At 41.2% G+C, this 26,869-nt stretch overlaps 2 protein-coding genes across 2 annotated transcripts; one reads left to right on the forward strand and one right to left on the reverse strand.

Moving 5' to 3' along the window:
* The first annotated feature begins 1,038 nt into the window (after window positions 1-1,038).
* Window positions 1,039-8,538, forward strand: RBP4 (retinol binding protein 4). Its single transcript, XM_076338767.1, has 6 exons — window positions 1,039-1,091; window positions 1,265-1,400; window positions 2,046-2,182; window positions 2,342-2,448; window positions 4,227-4,439; window positions 8,309-8,538. The coding sequence occupies exons 2-6, from the start codon at window positions 1,272-1,274 to the stop codon at window positions 8,320-8,322; spliced, it is 600 nt and encodes a 199-aa protein (XP_076194882.1). The 5' UTR covers window positions 1,039-1,091; window positions 1,265-1,271; the 3' UTR covers window positions 8,323-8,538.
* Window positions 8,539-8,702: 164 nt separating this feature from the next.
* Window positions 8,703-15,298, reverse strand: FFAR4 (free fatty acid receptor 4). The gene is made up of 3 exons (XM_076338766.1): window positions 14,765-15,298; window positions 13,763-13,891; window positions 8,703-9,977 (listed from the first exon to the last, which is right to left on the reverse strand). Exons 1-3 carry the CDS (start codon window positions 15,296-15,298, stop codon window positions 9,570-9,572), a joined length of 1,071 nt encoding a protein of 356 aa, XP_076194881.1. The 3' UTR covers window positions 8,703-9,569.
* Between the last annotated feature and the right edge of the window lie 11,571 nt (window positions 15,299-26,869).

The following is a 26,869-nucleotide window of genomic DNA, read 5'->3' on the forward strand; positions in this document are numbered from 1 at the left end:
GACCTTTCAACTAACAGGCTTCTGCCTTTATTCTTTCAAAATTGTGAGGTGAAAAAAGTAGGTGAATTAGTTCTCTTGGTAACAATCATTCTTATCCTGCTCTGGTTACATGTCTAGAAAATAATTAACAGGTTTTCTCTAATGCTTCCTAAAGATGTTGAAACTATAGAACAAATATTGACTGAGAGGCAGCAAAACTTGCCTGGACAGGAGAAAACAATAATGGTTTATATAACTGAAAACAGTTTGCCAAAAACAGAATAGAAATTCTGGAAGTTCTGATTTAAAATTAACGTCGAAAGGGCTAGATGTTGTGTGTACATGCACTCAAGTATTTGCAGGCCACACATATGTTCTGCCACCTTTGCAGTACCACACAAAAGCACTCTTTTGCCATCCTGAAGATTTGCAGGGCCCCAGTTCCTGCCCCTGGGAGCTGATCATGAGATTGTTTAGCACCCGAGCCAGCCTTTGGGAAGCAAGAGGGAACCAGTTATGAGGACCTGAAGAGGTTCTGGCATGACCAGGCTTTCAGAAACATTAGCAGAAACTTGCAAAGTATGATGTTTGCCATTGTTTATCAGGAGAAGAGAGGAAAGGAATTTGGAGAGGAGGTGGAGGAAACAAGTCTGCACCTTGTAACTGGGTTGAGCACATTGGGTAAGAGGGACTCGGGACTGCAGTGTGTAAAATCACAGAGGAGGTCGAAGCAGCTCACTCTCTCCCATGCAAAGATGGGGTGCCTCTCTTCTCTTTTGTTCTCCCCACACGTGCACACCCCTTTGCCCAGGTGTGAGCTCTGCCTTCGGGTTAGGAAAACCAAAGAGAGACATTTGCTCCTAGCCCCTGCTTGGCTGCAGGTCAGGGTCAAAGACCACCTGAACCCATGGGTGTTACGCAAGAGGCTGTTGTGAAGGGGCCCCAGCCTGCCGCATGCATCAGCCCGCCTCCCTACTCCCCCTCCAATGCTGGCTTTGTACCTCAGGGGGTTGCGAAAGCCCCAGGACTACATAAAGCATTCCCTGTCTGCACGCCCCATCACTGCCATCAACACTTGGGCTCTCAAGAGGCTACAGGGACCGGCACTGTCTGTAAGGGACCCTGCTGCGGTGGGCTGGGGACAACTGGGTGCTTTGCCTGCATATGCATCAGGGAAAGCTGCACGATGCCCTGGGGACGGACCTGTCAGGGCAGCCTTCCTCCCTTCCCCGCTTGTGCGGTAGAGCCTGTTTCTGATGCTATTCTCTGTTTGCTGTTGCTGCAGGGACAGGATGGCCCACACGGAGAGAGCTCTGCCCTGGCTGCTGCTGCTGGCACTGGCCTTGCTAGGCAGCAGCACCGCAGAGCGGGACTGCCGAGTAAGCAGCTTCAAAGTCAAGGAGAACTTCGACAAGACCAGGGTAAATCTTCTTTCTCTCCTGGATCTGTGATGTCTTGCCTAGCTCCTCTTCCCAGGCTACAAAATCTGGCATTCAGTAGCACCAGTGTGTTCATGTTTTCAGTCAAAGTCGCAGACTGCAATACTGAGAAACAGCAGAAGCGTGTGATGTTGCCCACACCTCCACAGATGCTGGATCCTGATGCATCTGGTAAAGGAATACTGCAGAAACTGAGGTTTAGCAGACTGGTCTCAAACTGTATGGTCTAAACAAAAGTGTAGTGACTTGGTTGTTTCTATGAAAAATTAATACTCTGGTGTTTTCAGACATCATTGCAAGGAAAAAACCATTTATACATAGATCCGTCAAGATCTGCCAGCTGTTACCCTCTTCCCACCAAATTTTGTATTCTAAATACTGGAGAACTGCAGATACAAATAAGATACCAAAAAATGTCAATTCTTTCACAAACCCTGGCTGCACTAGGACATATTGGTGGGTTTATGCTGTTGGAACAGCTAGATTTGTTTCTTAGGTACAACTTTAAGGCATGGTGTCAAAGATCTGCATGTCCTCCCCTCTGTCACCTCCCCTAGTTTGTAATGTCTGTTTGTAATTTTTTCCATACTTCTGGGTCTAACTGCAGCCTTTCTTATTTCCTTGCAGTACAGTGGCACCTGGTATGCCATGGCAAAAAAAGATCCTGAGGGGCTGTTTCTGCAGGACAACGTGGTAGCCCAGTTCACCGTAGATGAGAATGGACAAATGAGTGCCACTGCAAAGGGCAGAGTCAGACTCTTCAAGTAAGTTGTTTGCAGTCTTCCTCTTGTTCCATTTCACTAGGCTTCTGCTACGCTTACTGGTGCTCTAATCCTACCTGCTATCCCTGTGCTAGTCACACAGTCACACTGAATCTGTGGTGTTAGGTTTGAATGTGATGTTTTCTTTCTCTCTGGCTACAGTAACTGGGATGTCTGTGCTGACATGATTGGCTCTTTCACTGACACAGAGGATCCTGCCAAGTTCAGGATGAAGTACTGGGGCGTTGCCTCTTTTCTGCAGAAAGGAAGTGAGTACTTAGCTATAGAAGATGCAGAACTACTTGGAGCTTAGTTATGTTCTATGTCTATGCTGGGGAAGGAAAAAGTAGTGTTGGATTTCTTAAACACACTTAAAACACATAAAGCCTTAATGTGAACAAGGTAATCACTATTTTTCATATGGAACAGACGGTTGGCTGTCTTCAAACAAGTGAAGACCAGGCCTTTGTATGTCTTTGTATTTCTTTTGTTTGTTACCCAACAATATAATCAAAGGTCACTGTCTGGAAAGAAATGAAAGGCAGATGAAGTATTTTAAGTCTTGTTTTAGTTCAGAACTCAGTTACTGGATGCTTCTGTTCTCTCTGAAAAGCCTAATGTCAGACTTGGTCGAGCAGGGAAGCGGATTTTGCAATTGTTATTTTGCTTGGTCTCATGTCTGCAAATGTAGAGATTTATCTGTTTTAAGAAACAAATATGATCCAGTATATATATATATATATTCATATTTTCCTGTCATCTGTCACTGCAAAATTAGTTATTGACCCAAGTAGAGATTCAGACACTTGTAGCTCAAGACATTTCCATGGATTATTTCCAAGAGAAGCAGGTGGAATTTGGAAGCGATTGGACCTCCGTTCTCTCCAAAAACACAGTTACAAAGAATGCTTTGACTGCCAATTACTCTTGAATTGTTGCCGAACCTCTGCGCAGCATGCTGCTGAATCATGTTTTCATGGATACTTCAGATTGCTGGCTGACCCCAGACTCTACCCTTCTAAAAACTGTGGTCCCCACCCACAGGAGAGATGGGGAACAGAACATAGTCTTGCCTTCATCAGCGCAGACTTAGTGCAAGGGAGGATCTTTTGCTCCAGGAGAGGAAGGTGCAGAGATGACACGTTTTACTGCAAACACCTAGGTTCACTTCTGTTAGCATAGGGTGTCTGTGTGACCAGATTTTTTATCAGATTACCTGGCTAAATAGTAATTGTAACTGTGAAAAATTGTGAAATTGTAACTGTGTTTTGAGAAGAGGGTTTATGATAGAGCTTGTAGCATATACACTTCTAACACACATGGCAACTGCATGATAATCTTTTTCCTTAAAAATACAGTTTAAGTAACATCCCTGGTAGGAAAATAGTTATGGTTTTGAGTAACCTGGAGCATGACTAGCATGACCAAGAGCACATTTAGCTTCTCTATTTATTTTTTAAACTATTTTCTGTCTGACTGTTCCCCTTTTTTGGTTAAAATAAGAAAACTTTCTTTGTACTTTATGGTAGCTACCGTAATACATGGTTCTTTTTTGTGTTTGTTGCCACATTTTATAATGATATTCAGGCATGGATTTACAAGACATTTATTAAACATTCAAGGTCAGATTTCACGGGGCTCTGAGCAACCTGATCTAGTTGAAGATGTCCCTGCCCGCAGCAGGGGGGTTGGACTAGATGACCTTTAAAGGTCCCTTCTAACCCAAACTATTCTATGATTCTATGACTTCATGCTGCTCTTGTTCTGTGCCCATGTTAGAGGAGAAGCAGTGGTGCCAACCATTTCCTGTTCTCTCCACCACTGTCCCTGATAAATATGCTTATTTTCTTTTTTAAAAAAAAAACCTCCACCAAAGTGTGGAATTAAATACTGGACACAGGAATAAACTAAGAGCTAATCTGTTATCATTTATACCAATCTTCATCGTATTATTTTCTTTGCAGAGTTATGGCAGCAATCTCTTTAGATTTACTAGATTTTACTTGTGTCTCTAACACATTTGCTTCTTTGCTATGGTTTCTTCCAGATGATGATCACTGGGTGGTGGACACAGATTATGATACGTATGCTCTTCATTACTCCTGCCGCCAACTAAATGAAGACGGCACTTGTGCTGATAGCTATTCCTTTGTGTTCTCCCGGGACCCCAAGGGATTGCCTCCAGAGGCACAGAAAATTGTCAGGCAAAGGCAGATAGACCTCTGCTTGGACAGAAAATACAGAGTTATCGTTCATAATGGTAAGAACATTTTTTTCTGAATAATTTTATTTCAGGGTTTAATGACTAAAGCACTGGGAGTCTCTTGCTCATTAAATAGCAAATGCATGAAATCTTTTACTTAGTGGCTATAACATTGTCTTTTGAAAACTGAAACTTGTAGTAAGTTATTTCCAACCTTTACTTCCCTCATCCGAAGGAAAGCTAAGGTGTATAGCTTTTTATGTGGCGTATCACATCAGCTGAAACAATAATTACAGGAAGTTGCAAAACAATTAAATCAATGTAGTATGAGTAAATATAGTAAGGATAAACTTCATAGTTCCTGTAAAGAGAAAATTTGTCTCTTTAATCAGAACTCTTTGCCTTTCTCAACAAAATAGTTGTTGAAGGGAATAGAATGTATTTTCAAAAACTTCTTTGAAAAATTCTTCACAAAACGCTTTTAAGGAAAACCAGAAGTCTTGGAAAGGGTGCCTTATAGCAGACCCTTTCTCACAGGCCCTCATGCCAACCGTTTCATGAAGGGTTGTGGAAGAGGGACATATCCCTCATACTGGAAGTATGACTCTATCTTGAGTCATAAGTCAGGCTGAGCTTGCAACACAGGGAAGGAGACAGATTAGTTCACTTGTGCTCAAGTATATTAGAAAAGGTCAAATTGTAATTTATGCTACTTTAATCAATGATCTGGAAGAAAACGTAATATACTTACTGGTAAAGATTACACCCAGGTGGGGAATAGTAAAGAATGAAGAAGACAGATCAGAATATTTAGAACGAATAAAATAGTAGCGTACTTGTCCCTACCCCGCCTTGCATTCTGGAAGACACGATATCTACAGAAGACTTGACTGGTGAATCAGCTGAATGTGAACTCCCAATGTAATGCTGTAGCCAAAAGAGTTAATGTGATTCTTGGATGCATAAACCAAGGATGCAAAAGATGAATTTACAGACTCATATGAGACTGTTGTGCTTGGCATAGGTCTGCTTGCTATGTCACGTTTGATGATAATCATAACTGGAAAGGGTACCAAGGATGAATTGAAAGTTTCAAAGAAGAGCAGAGAAAATGACTGAAAGTTTGTAAAAATGTGTCCTCTAGTGAGTGCTTCAAAGACCTTGATCTTTTCTCATCAGAAAGAGGTTAAAGGCTGACCTGAGCAAAGTCTGTGCTTGCCCACACAAACAATGGGAATTGGATAATAAAGGACTTGCAAACATAGGAATAATAAATTAAAATGGATGGAACTTTAAACTGGACACATTCAGAGCAGAAATAAATAGCCATTTGTTTAAGTCCAAAGGTCATTAACCTTTGGAACAGTTTACCAAGAGCTGTTGTATGTTCTTCATCACTGAAATCTGTAAATCAAGATTAAAGGCTTTTCTAAATGACATGTTAGAATAAACTGGGATTGACTGAAGGAACTTTTGTGTATTATAAAGAAAGTCAGAACAGATGAGCACAGTCAGCTCTTGTGGCTCTATTACCTGTTCATCTGATTTATAAACAGAGAGTAATATATTGCCATGTTGTAAAGTAGGTATGCTGATAACAGGGTGCCTGAAAGATCTGCTAAGGTGGGTGGTGTTTAGAATACTGATTAGTGACCTGGAAAAAGTGCCTGACAACAATGAAAATAAAGATTTTGTCTTGAATGAGAATTTGGAGACAACATAAGAGACAGTTAAGATTTAAGGTAGTCAAGACTAAGAGACAGCATAAATGCAAATGAAATTGGCTTTTGTGAATGATGTGTATGATTGCATAAAGGGTAGGATAGAAAAGAAACAATGTCATATAAATTGATGATACTTTCTTGGTTTGAATGCTGCATTCACTGCTCTTCAAATGAAGTACAGCAAGAATAAAAATTTCTGAAGATGAGAAAACAAAATAATGAGATGATTAGGGATGTTTTTGTATTAAATCTAAGATAAAGTGTAGATATACAGCTGTTGTGCTGTGACTTTGAGAGGGGTGTGTTACGGTGGTTCCTTGCATTTCTGTCAAACCCAGAGAAAGTACTCTCCCACTGTAAAATCAGGATATTGGGCTAGTCCAAGTACTGGTCTGATTCAGCATGGTGGAACCTGTGTTTCTATTATTTCTACACTATATGAGGCTTGCAAGGTGATAAATGTATTGTCAATCTTTGCAAGAAAGTATAAACCAAAAAGAAAAATTGAATATATTCATTAATTCATAATTTGTGATATAACTTCTTCAAATATCTCAGAACTTCTATATAATAGAATGCTTGTATTTTTTCACAGAACATAGAACCAATAGTGTCATTTAAAAATAAAAGCTTGGAATGTCTTTTGAAAGTTCAGCCTTAAATATTCTTTGACTTCCCAACCTTAATTTAAAAGCTGATCATGCTGCCTCTAGTTTGTTATAGAAATATCAAATCTACCAAGCTGCACCAAGTGCTGCATTCTTTGTCTGCTACCCTAATTTATATTCAGATGTTAGGTGTTGAGTGCAGTGTCTGATAAGACTATGCAAGTTCCATACTGTTTGTAAATGAAAAATAGTGGCCTGGGTCCTGAATGCTGTCTGCTTTTTATTGAGGATTATGCCAGAGTTAATCTTTATGAGCCTAGCACCAAAGTATAAATGAAACTTAAAGCCAGCAATTTGCATTCTCCTCTCACTGTGATCAGGACCTGTAATTACCACAGTGTTAGTTGATTCTGAATTCTCCAGTATCATTAAGCCAAAGTTCCTGCAAAGCAAGTACATTTGGGAATGAGAAAATGATTGTGAGCTGAACTGAAAAAAAACATTTATTGAAAGCTTTATATCAGAAACTCTTAGAAAATTCACTTAATTCCTTATGAGTGGGATTGGAAGCCTTGCTACTTTAGTTTTAATTCTGCTATTAAGAGCTACAGAATTAGTAGCAAAAAAAAAGCCAACTTCAATTGCCTGTACTGACCTGCATTCAGTTGTTATTGTGCTAAAATTCTGACTGATGTTAATAGGTGGCTGCAAGAATAGGCTCTAATTGTGCATACTCTGCCGATGTCTTGAAGCTAATTTTTTCCCCAAAGATTTTTCATTAGCTTTTTAAATTAATACTGTACTCAAATTAAGTTCTCAAAAAAAACCCCTAATAGATGTGCAAAACTTACCTTGATGGAAATAAAAATCTAAAATATCTGTTCTTTTTATACTGGCTCTTTAAGGCAAAAGAGAAGCCTAGGAAATTATGAGGTTTTTGGTTGTAACTTGCATTGCATTTCTGATGGTAGCTCCTTTCCAAATATGGATCAGGCTGTGATACACTTCGTCTCTCAGAGTAATAGCTCAAGTTCCTTTAAGTTATGCAATGTGAGTGTGGATATCACAGTGGGACCGCTTGTAAATACAATACGACATCATGTTAGTAGAGTTGAAAGATGAATCTGCTGTTAGCATTTACTAGAAGCAAAAGTTGTGAATTAAAGAGTGGTATATTCCTTCAGCTAATTTACTATTGCCATTAGAAGTTTTGGAGGTCAGGAGATTCTTATGTTGTTGAAAGACATTCTTAAACTAATAATTTTTAAAAGGCAAATAATTGAAGCTTGTTAAAGTAAATAAGTAACTCTTTATCACTGATCTATGGAGTACCTTGTTTGCCAAAGTATTAAAATGCTCAGGACAGGTGTACCAAATTGGATGAATTCCTGTTTTGTTCCGAGTTGAAAATTTTTTTGAATTATAAACTGCAGAGCAAGGTACTGGCAGTATCATTACAAGTAAGAGACTGCCGGGCTCAAGAGCATTTTAAAGAAATTTGATATGTATGCATTTTAAATTTGGTGAAAGCTTGTGTATTTTAATTTTGTCTAGTGTGGTTGAAAAATGCAATTTTGGTTTTTGTGTGTTTCAGGATTTTGCTCTTAAGGAGATCCAAAACTATGGAAAGAAACCATGTAACAGCACCACGGATGTAAAGTTAACACACTGATCGGGTGTTCTCTTGAAAACCTTTTAAACGGCTTCATTTAGATTTTGAGTATATTTATCTGAGCTGTGTAGCTCACCTTGTTAATAAACCAATGAAACATTTTAATAAACTTGGATTACAGGGGATGCAAATTGTTTGTATGCACTTCTGTACATATGTAGACATTGGTTTTATTAGTAAACCGTTATCTTAATGCACTATTTTGAATTGGTGACAGATGGCGATAATGAAGAATTTAATCTTTCTTTTTTTAGTGGTTTCAATTTCTGACTAAAAGAGTTTTAATTAAAAAAAAACCAAATACATGTATTTGCTTTCTAAAACTTTTAATTTCTTTTCAAATACAATGTCACCTTTTTTCTAGGAAATACTGGAAATCGTTCCAAATGGAATTTCATAAAGGAGGAAGGAATTTCAGTGACCCTATATATCACTGGTTAACTTTGTTATATGACTACTGAAGACATAAAAAATATGCATCTTTTTTAAAGAACTATTTTACACACAAGTAAACATTTATTTATTTATTCTTTATTTATAAATTAACAGGCGTTGTGTCCATATTTTTAATTTGAGATGGAACTAAATTGGTCATTCACTTGGTGATAATACATGTTTATCATCTTGTTTCCTACACGAAATTGGTTAGTCTGCCCAAACCTATGTTCAGGCAGTCAGTTATCTAAGTGTATAATCAAGTGCATTTTTAAAATGGGATTGGAAAAAAGAGCAGATACTTTCTGAGGATGTACATTTTCACTAGAAAGTTGATCTCTCTTACTCAGTAGAAAATAGAGTAAAAGTGGATCAGGTGCCCTCTTGATATAGATTCACTATAACTTTATTAAAGTTAATGACACTTATGCCAACTGAAAATGTACCCTCATAGAAATTAATTCATCTGGTAAATACTTATTTCAACTATTTTACATTCGCCAAGTTCACTACCATATTCCTATTTATTTCAGTTTAAGTGGAGAATTCAATCCATTCGATTAAATTGTCCAGATCTTACTGGGGCAAAGCAGTGAAGTCAAGAGAATTTTACCTGCAGGAATTAAAAATACAGATTTAGGGGGTTTTTTTCCTTCTCTGGCATATAATACTATAACATAGTGACCTATTCCACCTGGGATAGTGTAGACACTAACATCCAATCTGGCACAGCTCAGACTTCAAATAATTATCTGGTAATGAAAGACAAATTTGGTTGTTCATGGTTACTTCTTCTTGCAGTGGTTTCTGTACCAGCCCCATGCCTTACAGGGTTCCCTGTACAACAGAGAAGAATCTCCCGACATTTACGTCTGAAATGGGCAAGGTTATACAAAATTGGATTGACAGCAGAGTTGGCAAAAGTGAATAACACTATCCAGAAGAAAACTGATGGCAAAATATTTAAATCTTTTTTGTAGTTCTGAACTAAAATTAAAAGAATAATTATTATAATTGGGCTCCACATGATGAAGAAAGAGATCATCAACACAAAGAGGGCTCGGAATAGTTTGTAGTCTTGCTGGGAAACACGAATCTGATGATTTTCTGAGTAGGCTAAACCAGCATTTAAACTCTGTCTTGATGCTTTTGTAATCTGCAGTAAAAGAGAAGAAAGTAACTTTCACTGAAACCTAGAAGAATTATTAACACATTTTTACAAGTGCAAAAGTAAATCTTGGCACATGATGTTTCTGTTTTGAAAAGTGACTACAAAAAAGGCATTGCAGAATTAGATTCCTCCTTTTTGTCAGTGGTTCCATTTCAAACATTCACACTTCACTAGCATTTTTTTTCCCTCTCAGCTATGAACTCACCTCAATACTAGTCAAGCTGGTTGTTCTCCTCACGGCTCTCTACCAGCCATAAATACTTTTCAGCATAAAATAGTCTTAATTACTCATGAAACCCCATTAACTTCAAATTATGACCTAATTTGTTCTATCTAAATAAACCCATTGATTTTTTTTCACAAATGCAAACTGGAACATAGTTAACAATCCTGTTGATGCGCAAGAAGGAATGCAATCCAATTCTCTTATGGCCATGCTGATATTGTAAGGTAGGTATTAGAAGGAGCATGAATTTATTACGGTAACTAAATCATGATACATTTTAAATTTGAATGGGATTTTACGTTTTTTTGTGTACACTTTTAGTTTTTCAGTCAGTAATCAGAATTTCTTTCTATGAACTAACCTGAAATCTTACAGATCCTTTTGTCACTATGAAAATCCGTGTCTCGTAAAAGTACTGTCTGATGTAATAAACCAGACTATGGGTAGTTTGGGAATCTAGTATTCATGGGTGTGAATCACGTGTCATTAGGCAGAATACTGAATCCCAAAGGCTTGCAGAAAACTCTCAATCTCATGCTCTACATCCCTGTCTTCACTGAAGTTGGCATAGCACAGTAAGTCTCTTACATTCACATATCTGATGCAAATAAAACAAAATTGAAATATTTAGCAAACAAACATTTAGGCTGAATAATTGGGATGCCATTTTACCCCCTGCGTGGGTAAAGAAGGAGTATTTTCAAAAGCCTCCATCAATTTGGTGTCTAAGTAGGAAAGTCAAAAGGCGTAAGGCTCTTCCTGCGAACACTAGTAATACTTAATAGCTTCCTAGTTCAGGTAAGGATGAAAATGGTTATATATATATCGAGTAACTTGTCATTCTTTCTGCAGTTTTCAGAATTTGTCACAGAGATAGATGTGTCACAGAGACAGATGGCCTAGAATAAATATTCATTAAGAAGCTAGACATCTACCAAAGTTTTCAACAGAATGTAGGTGTATGAATCAAAACCCGTGACCCAAAAATGGGCTTCTCAGCATCTACTGAGCCTGAGAAGGGGACAGTCTCACTAGCTGCTGCCCTGACTTAAAAGGGGCAGAGAATTCTGATGTTTTGAACGTGTAAAACTCTTCCAGCCTGATGATCTTCTGCTGTATCCATTTGGAATCCAGAAACTAGGCTAACTCCTCCAAACAATCCGATCCAAGAGTTGTTCTCAGAGACCACCTAACCTGTCTTAGGAAGAATGAGGGTTTCAGGAAACACAAAGGACTAATGTCCACTTCTAATATAAAAGTGGGAAAACCAAGTTCTGTACCCTCCTCAGCCTCCACTGTTCAAAACGGCTACAGAATGTCCTCATCAGATACCGTTGTATCTGTCCCATATAAGCACCCTCCATCTTTCCTGCTGGAGCTGCACAGCCTAGAACTAAGAATGCGGGAATCACCAGGACTGCAGTAAATAAGACGCAACTGCATCTTAAGGAAGTGCTCAACTGAAATGGGGTGGCAGTGATATGTTTTGGATCTCTTTTTGGTCTGCCTAGTATAAGGAATCTAGATACCCATAGTGGGCATCTGGAGCACGCTCTGAGAACCAGGAACTTAGCAGTCCTGTATATACAAGTACGTAACTTCCAGAACATGAACATCTTTACTAGTTCTAGCCTCTTATCCAAGTCTTGCCTGAGAGGGAGAACAACACAAAAACAAATAACTTAATTACAAATCATGGCTTCTAATCTGTCATTTTTGTCAGGGTTCTGGGAAGTGTTACGTAAAAATAATACTTAGTTTCAGATTAAATTGTAAAGTATACATTTGTAGAGTATATTTGTTAACAAATTTGAGGTCTTATATCTGTAGTGAATCATCACCATCATAGATGCTCTGTTATTTGAATACACGAATGCTTTGAACTGCTTCCAGTAACACTGAGCATTGTACTCTGTGTGCACTGGCATCACGGAGCGTTCTCACGAAGTGAGAGTGAATCAGCTCTTGGGAATGACTCAGGGATTAAGACATTCTCCAGCCGAGTTCTGGTTGCTTCCTGGAGAGCTGCGTGAGAGAGAAGATTCAGTTACAACAGATGGGATCCTGCTATGGGCCTCGTTTCTTTTTCAGTTCAGGAAAAATGCCAACGCATCTTAGCATCTGTGTTTTCCAGCTTATCAAGCTGGAAAAGAAACGTGAGCACGGCAGCATGGGGCTGTCTTGTAATCCAGTATTCCAAACACCTTTTTGGAGCTTGTAGCCCCCAAATACATGCCACTGTGTTTTCTGAATTTACCTGTTGTCATCTGGAGTCTGCATGGACAAGAGGAACGCCATTACTGTCCCGGTCTCTGACCAAGGACTGTGGCATTCCTTGGCCTGCAGCTTTTGTAGTTCTTTCAAAGGGCTCAGGCTCCCCGCCCAGTTACTGCATGTTCTTTGCCTACAGCCAATACGAGGTTGCAAAAGGCAAGTGCTTTACTTCGCTAGAAGATGTTTACCCAATGCATTTACCTCAAGGTTGTAATGAGCTTATAGAGTGTACAGAAACTAAGAGCTGATGATTTTGACTACGAGTTTAAGCCTGATCAATAGGCAAGTACATGTAGAGCCCAGATTCTAGGTCCTAGGTTCATGGAAACATCTATGTGCAGCTCTGGTGCATGCACCCACAGCCCCTTGGTGCTCAGCATTCCATCAGTTAATTCCCTGCTCAATAATCTGTGTATTTTGAAGTTCCTTTCCAAAACCTGTAATTTCCTTATATATGAGAAGTTTAATTACCTAATACAGGAATCAAGAATCTTTTGGGGGCAGTTGCTAAAAACTAGGCATTGCAGCGCCTAGTTTGAAGATTTCTAGCTCTTTCTCACTCTGTTTTTGGAAGAGGAAGGGCTACGAAATCAGATGTTTTAAAAGGAATTTAGATAACTAATATCATGCTTGCTAGAACATAGATTAAAACTCTGTGGTGCCTGGTGTCTTGGCCTATATTTCAGCAGTTAAACCACATCCACTCAGAAAGAAAATGGAAGCAGAGTGTTTAATTTACAGTTTTTGTTCACAAAGTTTGAAATTGTGGAGGAATTAGTGTAATCTAACGAGATCTGTGTACTAAAAATACATGCAGAAAATCAGCAGATCTAAAAGGGGATGGATTTTTTCTAGTCCTGCCTCTCTTTGCTTTCTTACAAATCCCTTGTGACTCTGGAGTTTAGGCTCAAGGAAAGCAAAATCTAGTTTTTAGTTATTTCAAATGCTTGACACTTTTAGCATTTAGCAGATTGACAGACTTTCAATATGAACAGCGCATAAATGGGGAAGTGTATTAAATACTACATATAAATGAAGACAAACTTTGTGTTGGGCTTCTGGTAATGTGCTGTTCAAGCACGTTCTTAGTTGAAACATATAGGCTGTACAGGTTGAAGTACCTCATTTTATATCACATACTTACCATTTACTGAGCAAATGAAGTCTATTCCCTTTAGGTGTATTTGTATTCAGTGACAACATGTTGATGCCTAGTGAGTTACTGTTTACTTCCCTTTGTTCTACAACAAAATGTAAAGGAAAAACATACCTGTAAGATTTTGGAATAACTGATGACAATGACTAAACCTGGTATTAGAAAGAAAACAATGGCAAAGGTCACATCCCAAACTATTTCTCCTGCAATGCTGGGCCAAACCAAGGTGCAAATCTGAATCTCCTGTTTACAAAGAATAAAGAAGAAAATCAACGTTGTACAGTTATTTTTACTACACAGTTGTCCTTATCTCCCTCTATGCCTACGGAGAAAACAGCTGCAGGCTAAATCAAGTCTGTGAAAGCTTTCTACTCAAGCAGAGCAGTCAATTAATGTATTACTCCATGGTTTTAAAAGCCCATACAATTACCAATAGATGTGTTGTCCACAAACTAAATATTGCCATAAATTTCGTATCAAATGCTAATGACAACTTTAAAATTGAAACTTATAGAACTTAATCATGTATTCGAGTGTCATGTTGGGTGTACTTCTGTACGCATTTCAAAATACTAGGCAGAAAAATCCGTGCATGGCCACTTCGTACAGAGGCTGCCGCATGTGCTGGGCAGCTCTCCCAGGATGCTGACCCCTCGGTAAGGGGGAAGTGTGCTGAAAAGGGGACTTCCGAGCCGCGCTGGGGAACGCAAAAAAAATTGCAGCCGATGCGCATTTCGCATCTAATGGGAGGGCCCGCCGGGAGAGCGGGACGGGAGGGGACGGCGCCGTTGCCGACGGCGACAGCGGGCGCGGGCCTGCCGGGCTGCCCTGCCGGGGGGAGCTCCGGCCGCTCCTCGGGGACAACCTCGGCACGTGCCCGGAGCACCGAGCCCTGCCCGCTCCCCAGAAGTAGTCTCCCCTCCGTGACAGAGGCGGACGAGCCTCCCTCGCCGTCCGGCCCCGCGCCCGCCGCCCCCGCCTGACTCCTGCCGCCTCCCGACGCCCGCTCTCCCCCGGCGCCCACCGCCCCGGCCCGGCCCGGCCCCGGCCGCCCAGCGTCCTGCTCCTGCGGGGGCGGCCGCCCTGCGGGCCCTCCCCGGCGGCGCCCGCCCTCACCTCGCCGTCGGCGGCGGGCAGCCGCACCACGGTGAAGAAGCAGCAGAGCGGGAGGGTGGCGAGGGCGGCGAAGCCCCAGATGAGGAGGAGGGCGGCGGCCAGCGCCTTGCGGCGGCGGAAGGCGGCGTGGCGCAGCCGGGCGATGCTGACGACGCGCTCCAGGCTGACGGCCGAGAGGGAGAGGATGACGACGGTGCCGCTGAGGGTCACCACGTAGAAGAACATGTGGCAGACGACGTCGCCCAGCACCCAGGACTCGGTCCAGCGCACGACGGCGATGAAGGGCGCGGCGGTGATGAAGAGCAGGTCAGCGCAGAAGAGGTTGAGGACGAGGCAGTTGGCGGCGCACAGCCGGTGCCGCCGCCGCACCAGCAGGCAGATGCCCCAGACATTTCCCGCCAAGGCCAGCAGGAAGATGGAGGCCAGGGCGGACGACTCACCGATACGCAGGGCCGTCACATTGCGGCCCCTGAAGTCTGAGAAGAAGGGGAAGTAGGTCCTGTTCCCCCCTGGCACGCCCCCAGACCCCGGCATGAGGGTGGCCAGTGGGCATGAGGCACCCACTGCAGGCAATGGCACCAGCCCTAGGGGAAGGGCTCTGCTCCCAACCACCACGGTGGCACCCGAGGTGCCCTCCCGGCACGAAGCAGGGGCCTGGCCGCCATCCCCCTCCCTCCTCTTCCTCCTGCCCGTGCTGCCGAGGGCTCGGCCGTGCCAGCTGGGCGGTTTATGGCCCTCGCACTGGAGTGGAACAAGGAAGTGGGAGGGTAAACACGGCGCAGCTCACACAAAGGCGAGGCCGCCATGCATGGGGAGGCAGCAAGGGGCTGGGGGCGAGCGGGGCCGTCTGGCGCCTCCCCGGGGAGGGTGCGGGTCAGTGCGCTGGCACCTCCATGCTGAGGGTCCCAGGCCCGGCCACCTCCTCCAGGTCTGGCCCTGGTCTGCCCTGCCTTACAGGCAGGCCCCCAGGGCACTGGTGACCCGGGGAGGCCACCCAGGCTGCTCCCCTCAGCTGGGTATGTGTGCATGGCTTAAAACAGAGGGATGGCTGTCAGACTGCTCCGAGAGCTCTTGGGAGCCCGGGATAACCAGCCCGGCTCTAAGGTAAAAAAAGAGGAATTTACCCATCGCCTTGTGTCTTGACAGTGGCATTTGGAAACAGCAGTCCTGTGCCTTGCTTGTGCTAACCATGGTGCTGTGTGAAGTGGAAGTGTCACTGTCGTGATTTTTGGGATCTGTTTACTAAGTTGATCCAGAGTCTTACCCGCTTGTGTTATTCTTCTCCTTGCTGGAGAAGCCTGGTAAATTAAGACATACCTAGAAGATACCATCAGGACTTCAATTTCTGAAAGCAGTTGCTCAAATTGTAAATGAAAGTAGGCCTTTCTACTTATGTTCTTCATTCCAGGTGATTTAGAAATGGACTACGAGTGAAGTGCATAAATCGTCACAGACGAGCAGATAACATCTCATAAAAGAAGATAAAGTATGTAAACAGTTGTATAGCTTTAGATGGCTCTGGATGGATTCGTTTGACTCGGTGGCAGTGTAGGTGCTTGAGGGTGCGGTTTACAGGCTTGTCCGTATGGAGCTACACCTTCTGATCAGGTGAGAGTTACCTGAAACCGGTGTGCCAATGGGACCGGGTGACCGGGCAGTGCTTCCGTGGTACCCTGGCTGTGACCCTGCCATCAACCGCTTACGCAATGGCATTAGTGGGAATTCCAGATTAATGGGGATTCCAGAAACTCAGTCCTTCTAAGGGACGATCTCCTAAGGAGGAATGACAAGACTGAGATCTTTCCTGGACCACTTCCCACGTCTTTGCCAGTGCAGAATTTACATTGATACTAATTAGCGTGTTTTCTCTTGAGCTATAAGTGGTTCCAACTATCTATGCTGTCTCATCAAACAGGGAGTTTGCAGGGCAGCTTAAACAGGTGGATGAGATGCTCCTACTAATTCCTGCTAATTTCTTTGATGGTATGAAATGTGGGCAGATTTGCTGTTAAGTGGGTGGCTGCTATGAACTATGAACTCAAATGAAAACAATAAGAAAACTTGCAAAGATTTTTTTTTTGGCAGCCAGCAACACAAGTGTCTGGCAAGTGTCTCGAAACACATATTTTATTCTACATCATTTGCTGGGAGAAAAAACTGTGCACCCGTATTGCAAAAGTTTCAGCAAATTTATTAGAACTACTGAGGATGATTATTCCTATTTATGATCAAAGCTTGACATATCTAGCTACAATTTATGTTGGCTTTGCTATGGACTGATTCTGTAAAATGCTTAGCAAATCTTGAAATATAGCAAATACCTTCCAGTTGCCAACCTCACAGGTCTGGGATTATACAAGCTGACAAACTAGCCCCGAAGTTTTGGGCAGCTGGCAGTAGTGGTGATGTGGTCAGCTCTGAATAGAGGCTGGGATTTGGGAAAGAGCCATCATTAGAAGTCTGGTTGTACCTGTGTGAAAACTTGGAAGGCATTAACAGGACAGGTGGGAGGCAGCTGGAAATGGTAGCACAGATAAATGCAAATTATGTTATGAATGAAATCTTTAGCCCCTTTGGCATTAGTGGAAGATGAAATCAGAAACTGGTCCTATCAATTCAGGGTAAAGGAAACACATCTGAAACAGAATGGGGGAAGGAAAATAGGGAGACAAACATCCGAAGCAGTATTACTGAAGAAATGGAGATATTTTCAGTCGGGGAGGAAAGGAATGCCATGGAGGAGCAGAACATTTGAAAATGAGACGATGCCTGGAAGTATCTGGGTAGACCCTTGGTCTTCTTTAGAAAGGATCACCTTTAGCTTTGGTCCTTAGGTGTGAATGAGAACCTTACTTACTTGGCATAAGCCTGTTGTTTGCTCAGGAGAACCAAAGCAAAATGCTGCTTTTAGTATGCTATTAGTGAGTGAGCTTCACACTGACCTGTGTACAAAATCCTGTGCCTGGGGACAGCAGAGGTGTGAAGAGACGTGCACATTTCCGTGGGGTTTAATCAAATGAGTGGGAGCTCCTTGCAGGAACAAAACCAGTCTGATTACTCATGGGTCTAATGGATCCATTATCTAAAAAAATAGTTTTCTTTTCCCTCCCATGAAGTACAAAAGCTGTATTTGCTGTCGGGTACAACATGGTTGCTACAATCATAGCAACCGTCACAACGTGCAATCTGAGGAAGGGAGGAATCATAACCTCGATGGAGCTACTCTGGCATTACTGTAATAGGTGGATGCTGTGTGCGGTATATGCTCCGCATGTGCTTATGACAAGGAAGTGATTAACAGAATGCTTGGAAACCTGTTACGGTTGCTTAACCTATATTATTTCTTGAACCTATGTGCTCTTCTATGCTCAGAAGTGGTGAAGCATGCAGTCAACTCAGATTTCATTCTCCTAGGTTAAACGAAAGTTGCGGGGACCTCTGTGGCACTGGTTAGCTAGCCTAGCGGGGAAAAATCGTTTCTTTTTTTGTCGGTTTTTTTCGTCCTCAGTGAAAGCCTGAGTTCTTGCCTTCTCTATGGCAGATAAGGGCTGTATTACCTGATACCGTAAGTCAAGCTCTCTTTTTCAGATTGTTCCCCTGACAATCATGAACTGTCAACGACAGATGGGGATAGTTCAGCTTATTTATTTCTTGGGCATAAAAAATACTCCCAGAGAGAGCGACCTCTTGGGCTAGGTGATTCTGGGAGATGGGGATTCTTGTTCCATTTGGACATGACCTAGTAAAGGTTTTTGCCTTACTTATGCATCCTCTTGCATGTAGATTGGTGTTTAAGTCTTTGGGTCTATTTCCGTGCACCTCTATTACAATAAGTAAATAGTACTGACTTCTGTAACAGATGTATTGCATATTTAATGTTTGCTAAGTGATTTAAATTCATTGCATTAGAAATGTTGACTCTTCGTTCTTCACAGAAGAGGTTCCAAGCTTGTAGGTGACTTAACCTGTGTCTGTGTAATAAGGGTTTTAGCATAAGTTGCAACCAGGGTTAGCTTTCTATTTTCATTTTTGCTTTTACATACCCTACTGCAGTTGTTCTGCTTCTAGAGACTATTAATTCTGTGCTTAGAAGAAGTTATGCCATTTTAAGGTTTGTTTCAAATACAAATCTGTTTTGATTTATTTTGCTTTTTAGGAAGTTTTCTAACTGCTCACCCATTGTATACTTTTGTATCAGTGAGCTGTAGCATTTACACCAATGTGCAAGGGACAATTTTAAACTTGTAGTGCAAATACAAATGCATCTGTTTGTCTTCATACAGTAGCAAGCTCACCCACTCCAGTGTCCACTGAAAATACCAGATGCTTCTATGGATCTGTATGATCATGTCAAGAACTAGTCCCTGTTTCTTTTGGGGAGTGAGCAAGTCACTGTTTCTCCTGGGGAGTCTCATTTTCTTGTGGTCAGTATCCATAGGAAGCTGGCATGCTTCCTGGGATATGTGCCAGTGGCACTGCAGTTTCAAGCTGTAGCAGCAGCATTACTGACCAGTGCCTCAGTCAAAAGCAGAGCTGCTGATAATACTCTCAGTAGATGTGCTTTCTAATAAGAGCTGGATCAGTTTTTTGTCGTCAAGACCACCAGAAGTTTTGCCAACCACAACGTTGAACAATTTCCTCATGACTTGCAGTAAGGGAGGGATTTCTCTCTGAACCAAATGCAAATGTAAGTACATTATCCATGTAACAGAGAATTGCCCTGGAGCGTCATGATCTCTTATGCTGCACGCCAACCAAGTTTCACCAGGGTCACTCAGCTCCACCTAGAAAGTTCTAACTAAATGAGGTTGTTTCTTAACAGTTTTAGATACTGTATTACACTTACTCATCTAGCCCATGGATTTAGGGAGTTTATCAGTGAATATAGGGTATCAGAATGGTTCATTTGGACATTGCAGCATCTGGTGGAACACTCACCAAGGAACTGAGACCCTGAGTGAGATTTACATGGAGAATTATAGTCTGATATTTAAGTGCCACTGGGCCTTTGCTAACTTACAGGTGTGCATAAAGTTACACTCCTGCTGATGAGCTTTGATGCAGAGCCATCAAAGCAAATACTACGGTGTGCCTCTGAAGGATTTACGAACAAAACTTGTCACCAATCTCTCTTGCTCATGAGACGTACTCAGACGTTCCCTGAACACATTGGTCCGCTGGGTTGCACGCAGTGCAGAGGTCACAGATGTCATCGCTTTCCCTCATAGTCAAGAACCCAGTGATTAGAGAATGCTCTTATTCATGAGGTTTAAGGAGAATCGGCTTGCTTTCTTTCCCTTTTGTCACATCTTAGTAAGTGGTTGGGAGCAACAGGGGTTCTTCAGGTCAGAATCGGGATAAAAGCTTTACTTTTAAAAGTCAGGTATTTCTGAAATTAGGTTATAGAGGGCCTGTCTGCTGCAAAGAAAATCTGACCGTGTTGGAAGGCAAGGCTTGTGCTTAGCTAGCATTAACGGGCTGGAGAAACAGAAAAATCATTCTTGCAACACCTATGAGAGAAAGTACAGATAACGCTTTAAATTCTGCTGTAAGCCCTTCTGACTTCCCAAGTGTAATGCTAAATCATGTTATTTCCCACACTGTTCATGTTTTTCATTATCAGTGGCTGTTTGGCGTCTGGTTGCATTATAATTTAATATGAGATGATTAAAGAGATGTGACTTAGAGCTTCTCATAAACCGTGTCCAGAAAGCCTGGATGTCTAAATTAGGCTGTACAGTTTTCTGTCTAGTTGAATGAGATTATACTGACCAGATGACACTTGTTACATTGATAAAACTTGCGCTTTTGCTGATGCAGTGTGCTCGTTCACCAGTTTTGAGTTAGCAGGGAAGTTAAACCTGGTTGCACTTCTGTCAAGAAGCCTGCCGGATATCACTATGATAAGGTCCCAGGCTTGTTTCTTACAGGATATTCTGAGGTACCTTATCTTGCTGTCTCTTTTTTAAACCATTAATTCAGTATGAAATACTTAAACTTTTGGTTGGTCAGAGAGACAGCAAAATGAGTATATGTCCGTGACTACTGGTGGGGAGCTCTGTTCCAGGTCTGAAGGGGGACTGGGTGTAAGGGGAGGTCTCACTTCATGGATACGTGTCCTGTTTGAAATCAGCTTTTTTTGCAAGAAGAGACTCATTTGTCATAGGCAGCCAATACTAGAAGAGAATTTACATCTCTGAATCCTCAACAGCACCTGCTTTCTGCGCACCTAGCCTTTCTTGAGGAGTCATGTTTGTCACTGGCTGGCTTGGGTAGCTCCCATTCAATATGCTGGCTTCTTGAATCCTGTTCCTGGGCACCCAATGGAGGGGAGCCCAAACTCCCCAAATGCCAAAGAACTGGACACCACAGCGCTGTTCGTTAAAACAACGTGGGAACGAGGCACTTCCCAACATGAGGGAATTAAGTGACATCAGGTTGCACTTGTGTTGTTTATCTTGTTTTCCAGCGGGGTTGAGATGCATGAGTGCAAATATTGATTCTAAATTACTTTGTCTGCTCAGACTAAAAGTTTATACAGACATAGGAATGCCAATAATTTTCCAGTTGAGAAACAAGGTGAGGTTAAACTGTTATATTGACTTCTGGTGCGGTAGCTACCAATTTTGCATGGAGTGAAATAACATGAAGAGTCAGTGCAGAACAACCATTGTGTTACCTGCTTTTTTTTAATTTAAATCTTACAGTGTGCTGTTTGCAGGTCTATACATGTCATTAAACATAGGGCTTCAAGGGACTGTGAGAAATCACCTGGCTGATGTCCCTGACTCAAGGCAGACTCACCTGTCAGGAATGGTTTAGACAGTTATATGTGTCGCTGTAAATCTACAATGGTGGAGATTTTGCAGCCTCCGTAAGCGACACGTTTCACTGCTAGTCTATTCCAACCACCGGAAAGATTTTCCTTATCTCAAAATTTCTCCTGTTGCAATTTTAAGCTTGTTACTCTTCTCTCACTGAGCATAGGAAGACTTTATTTCTTTCCTCTGTATGAAATTTTGTCATTTTTCTTCATGGTCTTTTCTAGACTGCATAACCCTGATTCTTTCATGAATTTGACCAGAAATCTGAGAGACTTCTACTACATTCACATTAGTCTAAATTGTTCTTGAGGTACAATACTCAAAACTGGATACAGTATTCCAGCTAAAAGTCTCGTCTGTATTGACTAGAAATGAAAGCTTATGTGTAAAACATGTAAGAGTCTGTTTATTCATCATGTTGTAAAACTGTTGCAAAATCATGCAGGTGGGATATTGAGTCATGATCAAGTTTCTGTTTACTGTAATGCCAAGAAACTTACTGGAGGACCTGATACACTGTCATACTATTTATTTTGGGGTTTGGTAGTTGATTGTTCCTACATGTAATACTTAATCCTATTTATTTCAAATCGTTGGTGTTGATAAATTGAAAATTCCTGCTGTCTTCTAAAGAGCTCTCAGTTCCTACCTTGGAGTGTCTCAGATTTTATGTGTACTCTAGTAGCATCTGCATCACCTATGAAAATATAAATAGTTTTGGAATCAGACTACCATGGAATTGTCTAATACTTTATTCTTAGTTAATCATTTCGTGTTTTAAAATAGGCTTAAGGGGAGGCTAGGAGAGAAATCCATTGAGAGGTACTAACACATGGGAACCACATCTGGCTCTTAAAGCTTGAGATTATTAGAAGGTCCCACATATGCACCCCCTATCCTTAGGCTATACCCTAGGCATCCACTTTAGGCTGCTTGTCAGAAACACTGTATGTTCTGGCCATGTGGGTCAGAACAAAGATCCATTTTTCGCTGCACTTACGTTCTTAGGGCTATAAATTATTGATACTTACTTATGTAATGCCGCTTTTCAGCCAGTTGTGCCACCCATTGTATAGACTAGAGGAAATAATTGTATTTCCCTACATTGTTATGAAACTGGCATTTGAAACAAAAGGTCCACGTTAGCACATCTTTTGCTTTTTCCCTATGCACAGCACTTGCTCAGTTAAGAAAACTGGGGACATGTGACATGATTCCCACTGCCGGTTCTATGCCAGTGGGATTTTTCCAGGAATTGAAGTTAGGTTGGTCTAAAATTCTTTGGCTTCTCTTCTTCCTTGTTAGGCACCACACTTTTATTTCCTTCCCCACCTTTTAAAATCCCACCTACACTGCAGAATTCTCCAACACAATCACTCGCTGTGCAGGTGGCTTCAGAGAGGTCCTGCACTGCCCTTCCGTGGGAGATAAGCAACTGCCTTGCTCCAGATGGCTGCCTTGAAAATAACCCGGACAGACCCCCGTACTGACAATATGGCCATTTTTTTAACACCCGGAGACTTTCAGCAGGACCATCCCTTACTGCAGGGAGTACCACTTGGCTACCTAATTGTGTCAAGTTTTCCAAATTAGAGAAAGGAAAAGATTTAGAAATGCTGCAAGTAGTATTCTGAGTTGCATAATCCCACTGTATGTATGTAGCTTGTATTACTACGTATACTGTATCATTCATGTACGATAGAGATAATTGCTTATCATTTTTAAGGTAAAACTATAGCCACAACTGTTACTGTAATCTTAACAGTTCAATCCAATTACAAGATATGGAAACTAATAGGTTGATTGCCAGATTAAAATGGAAATGCCTAGAGCTCCTCTACTGCTACATTTTCATCGCTTGTAAACTCCCACCTATCTCTGCTTTGTTACGGAGGTAAAACGAGAGCAATATTCCCCCTAGTTTTCCTGAAGACGCTGTACCATTTACGTTAGTGTTCTTTGCCAGGTGAACAGTGACATCCCGTTGTCTCTAAATATTTGTGCTGTTCAGCGTGATTCTTTTACAGCATAACCGGCACTACGCCTCCCTGCCACTTTTTATCTGCATAGTTAAACATAAGCAGTTTATTGTTCAGTTTGCCTAAACGTCTGTAGTACAGTTACTGGCACATGGCAAATAACTGTGTGAAAGGTAGTTATCAAAAACACGAGTAAGAGAGAAAGCTGCACAAGCAAGTAAATGGTTAGAAGTTGATCCATTTGATGTAAGAAAAATAACAGAGCCATCTTTCAATTGTTACTATTTCATAAGAAGCTCTCCTTGTGTAAAAAAAGTCAGTTGTTATGCACAGTTTAGCTGTCACACCACATTGCATCATGTCGTGGTTTAATCTCAGTCGGCAACTAAGCACCACGCAGCCACTCGCTCACTCCCCCCCAGTGGGATGGGGGAGAGAATCGGAAGGGTAAAAGTGAGAAAAACTCGTGGGTTGAGATAAAGACCGTTTAACAGGTAAAGCAAAAGCCGCGCACGCAAGCAAAGCAAAACAAGGAATTCATTCACTCCTTCCCATCGGCAGGCAGGTGTTCAGCCATCTCCAGGAAAGCAGGGCTCCATCACACGTAACGGTTACTTGGGAAGACAAACACCATAACTCTGAACGTCCCCTCCTTCCTTCTTCTTCCTCCAGCTTTATATACTGAGTATGACGTCCCATGGTATGAAATATCCCTTTGGCCAGTTGGGGTCAGCTGTCCTGGCTGTGCCCCCTCCCAGCTTCTTGTGCACCTCCAGCCTTCTCAGTCGGTAGAGCATGGGGAGCTGAAAAGTCCTTGACCAGCGTAAGCACTGCTCAGCAACAACTAAAACATCAGTGTGTTATGGACATTATTCTCACCCTAAATCCAAAACACAGCACTGTACCAGCTCCTAGGAAGGAAATTAACTCTATCCCTGCCGAAACCAGGACACATCAAAACCACTTAATGCACTTGCTGTTTACATAGAACACTGTATGTGAAAGCCAGGATTTATAAATATGCTAGTATTGGTGAACCCTTGTATTAATCCAGAAGCTTCCCTAGACCAACATCTTCAAATGATGCAGACTTCACAGAACTTCTGCTAGGTAGAAATTGAATTACATGAAATGGACATAACTCAGAAAAAGACCACTGAAATTGTAAATAAAAAGTGCTTGAAAGAACAGCTTTTTTTTTTTAATTACTTCCTGCCTTACAAAGAACAAAACTTACAGTTAAATCTTAGCATTAAGATGAGCTCATTAGGCACAAACCTCTCTTCCCTACATTTATCGCGAGAGGAGCAGCAGGCCTTTTTCTTGTTCATTTACTTCTAGGATAAAAAAAATAATTTTCAGTCTTAGACTCTTTCTTAGCTTCTGATGAGTGAAAAAAAGCAGTGATACCATCTGCATGCTTTATGGAGTTGGAGTTTTATGGTTGGTATTAGTCACATGTAAGTGATGAGAATAATATTTGTGGTTCTGCCTTCAAAATAGGTCTTTTGATGCACTAGAATGTCATTTTGGTATTTTTCAACATATACCACACTGATGTGTATAAATTTATTAGTAAGGGTTTTTTTGTGCTTAGGTCTAATATTTAGGAAGCAGGACTAAATACATTGTTAAAGTTCAGAAGAGGTACTGGAATGAACAAAACTTTTTAAAGGTTATCACATTATCAACTTTATGAGTCTCCCTCTACAGTACCAGCTTCTAATGAGAAAGCATTTTATGCTAATTTAAGAAAGGCTCAGAACTGCTGAAGAGAAGACTGGTGCCCTGTAGCAGGCAAATTTATTTCATCTATAATACATAAAAGATCAGAATTTCCTTTTGCAGAAACTGTGCTGAGTATGCAAGTGGGAATAGAATACTAGCTGATTAATGTGGTGTTAAAAGACAACTAACTTAAACTTCCAGAAATAGTTTAATTAGAGATTAAAATTAGGCTGTAATGAAAAGCATAGTTGTTATCCTGAATTTAAAAAATGTTTAGAAAGACAGACATGAAATTAAGACAATTTCCCTCATAGCAAAACCTTGAGATTCTGAAGCATAATTTCTGTTTTACTCATTAGTTCATCATATCTTTGGTCAGAAAACCTGTTGCTACAATTGAGCAAATTGTCAAACACAAAGATTAGCCTAAGACATGGTCAGTGAAATTGAAAAGTGAATAGATAGTGGCTAATACAATAGATTTGGCAAAGACATTTCAGGTATAAAGATAATAGCTTTTAACATTTTCTGTCTCACAAACACTGGATTTGATCAATAACATCACTTAGTATTATAATAGTTATTGAAAACAACTTGGAAAACACACTCATATTTAAGAATAATGTTTAACCACCAGAGATTAGGGTGAACATTATGGAGTAAGTGCATGCAGTTTTGCAGCAAAGCGCCATGGAAAAAGCTGATACTAGCTAGCAATCAGAATCAGTATACCAGAGAAAGATAGACCACTGTCCTCAGCAAACCATAAACTTGTAAAAGCAGCAAATTTATCTTAACTAGTGTATCTTTGTAAAATTTCCTCACTTTAATAATTTTTGTGGAAGGAACTGCTTGTTGGACTTAACTACAGGTGCAAGGAGCAAAATGCTAGCAACAGATCCAGGTTTACAGTAGGTGCTAGTGGAAAATAATGCTGTGATTGCAAATCTATAATTTGTTGCAAGAAATTATTGCTAACTTGTTTTCTGTATTAATACCAAAATACAGCGACACTTCAAATCCACTAGAGCAATTTATTAAAAACCGCACTTTTAAACTGGGACATTTGTCAAATGTAACAGATTGGATAACTGACATTGCCCAACTTTAACCTCTAAAATACAGAAGTGCAAACCAGTTTACTTCAGCATAATTCTATATCCAAACTTCAAAAATGGCCTCTGACATTGTCTGAAATGTAAACTTTTTTCAGTACCAAAGAAGTTTGTATTTGCTAGGAAGTTTGTTTTCTCAATAACATTGTTTTGAGAAGAGATTAAACCTTGGTCAGCATTTCTGTATGAGCTCTAAGTCACCCCTGACTGTGGTTCAGGAAAACGAGCTACTTATGATAGATGTTTTCAACATGCATCTTAAGCAGCAAAGACGTCTTAACATGACCCTCCTGAGTTTTAATATATCAAGATGGTGATACATTACACATGTATGTGATACATATATAATACATGTGTATATATACACACTATACACACTATATATACACACACACACCATGTATACATAAATATATGTAGTGCACCTACTAGGGCCAAAAATCTTTTGCAGCTATTACT

The sequence above is a fragment of the Aptenodytes patagonicus genome, chromosome 5 (assembly GCF_965638725.1).
Source record: "Aptenodytes patagonicus chromosome 5, bAptPat1.pri.cur, whole genome shotgun sequence".
NCBI classification, from domain to species: domain Eukaryota; kingdom Metazoa; phylum Chordata; class Aves; order Sphenisciformes; family Spheniscidae; genus Aptenodytes; species Aptenodytes patagonicus.

Excerpts from the sequence above, each read along its gene's own strand:
- FFAR4 (XM_076338766.1), bottom strand. The coding sequence starts at position 15,298 with ATGCCGGGGTCTGGGGGCGTGCCAGGGGGGAACAGGACCTACTTCCCC. Across the intron at positions 13,892-14,764 it reads TGCCCGCCGCCGACGGCGAG|GAGATTCAGATTTGCACCTT; the intron begins GTGAGGGCGGGC and ends CTTTGTAAACAG. Across the intron at positions 9,978-13,762 it reads GTTATTCCAAAATCTTACAG|ATTACAAAAGCATCAAGACA; the intron begins GTATGTTTTTCC and ends CTTTTACTGCAG.
- RBP4 (XM_076338767.1), top strand. The coding sequence starts at position 1,272 with ATGGCCCACACGGAGAGAGCTCTGCCCTGGCTGCTGCTGCTGGCACTG. Across the intron at positions 1,401-2,045 it reads AGAACTTCGACAAGACCAGG|TACAGTGGCACCTGGTATGC; the intron begins GTAAATCTTCTT and ends ATTTCCTTGCAG. Across the intron at positions 2,183-2,341 it reads GGCAGAGTCAGACTCTTCAA|TAACTGGGATGTCTGTGCTG; the intron begins GTAAGTTGTTTG and ends CTCTGGCTACAG.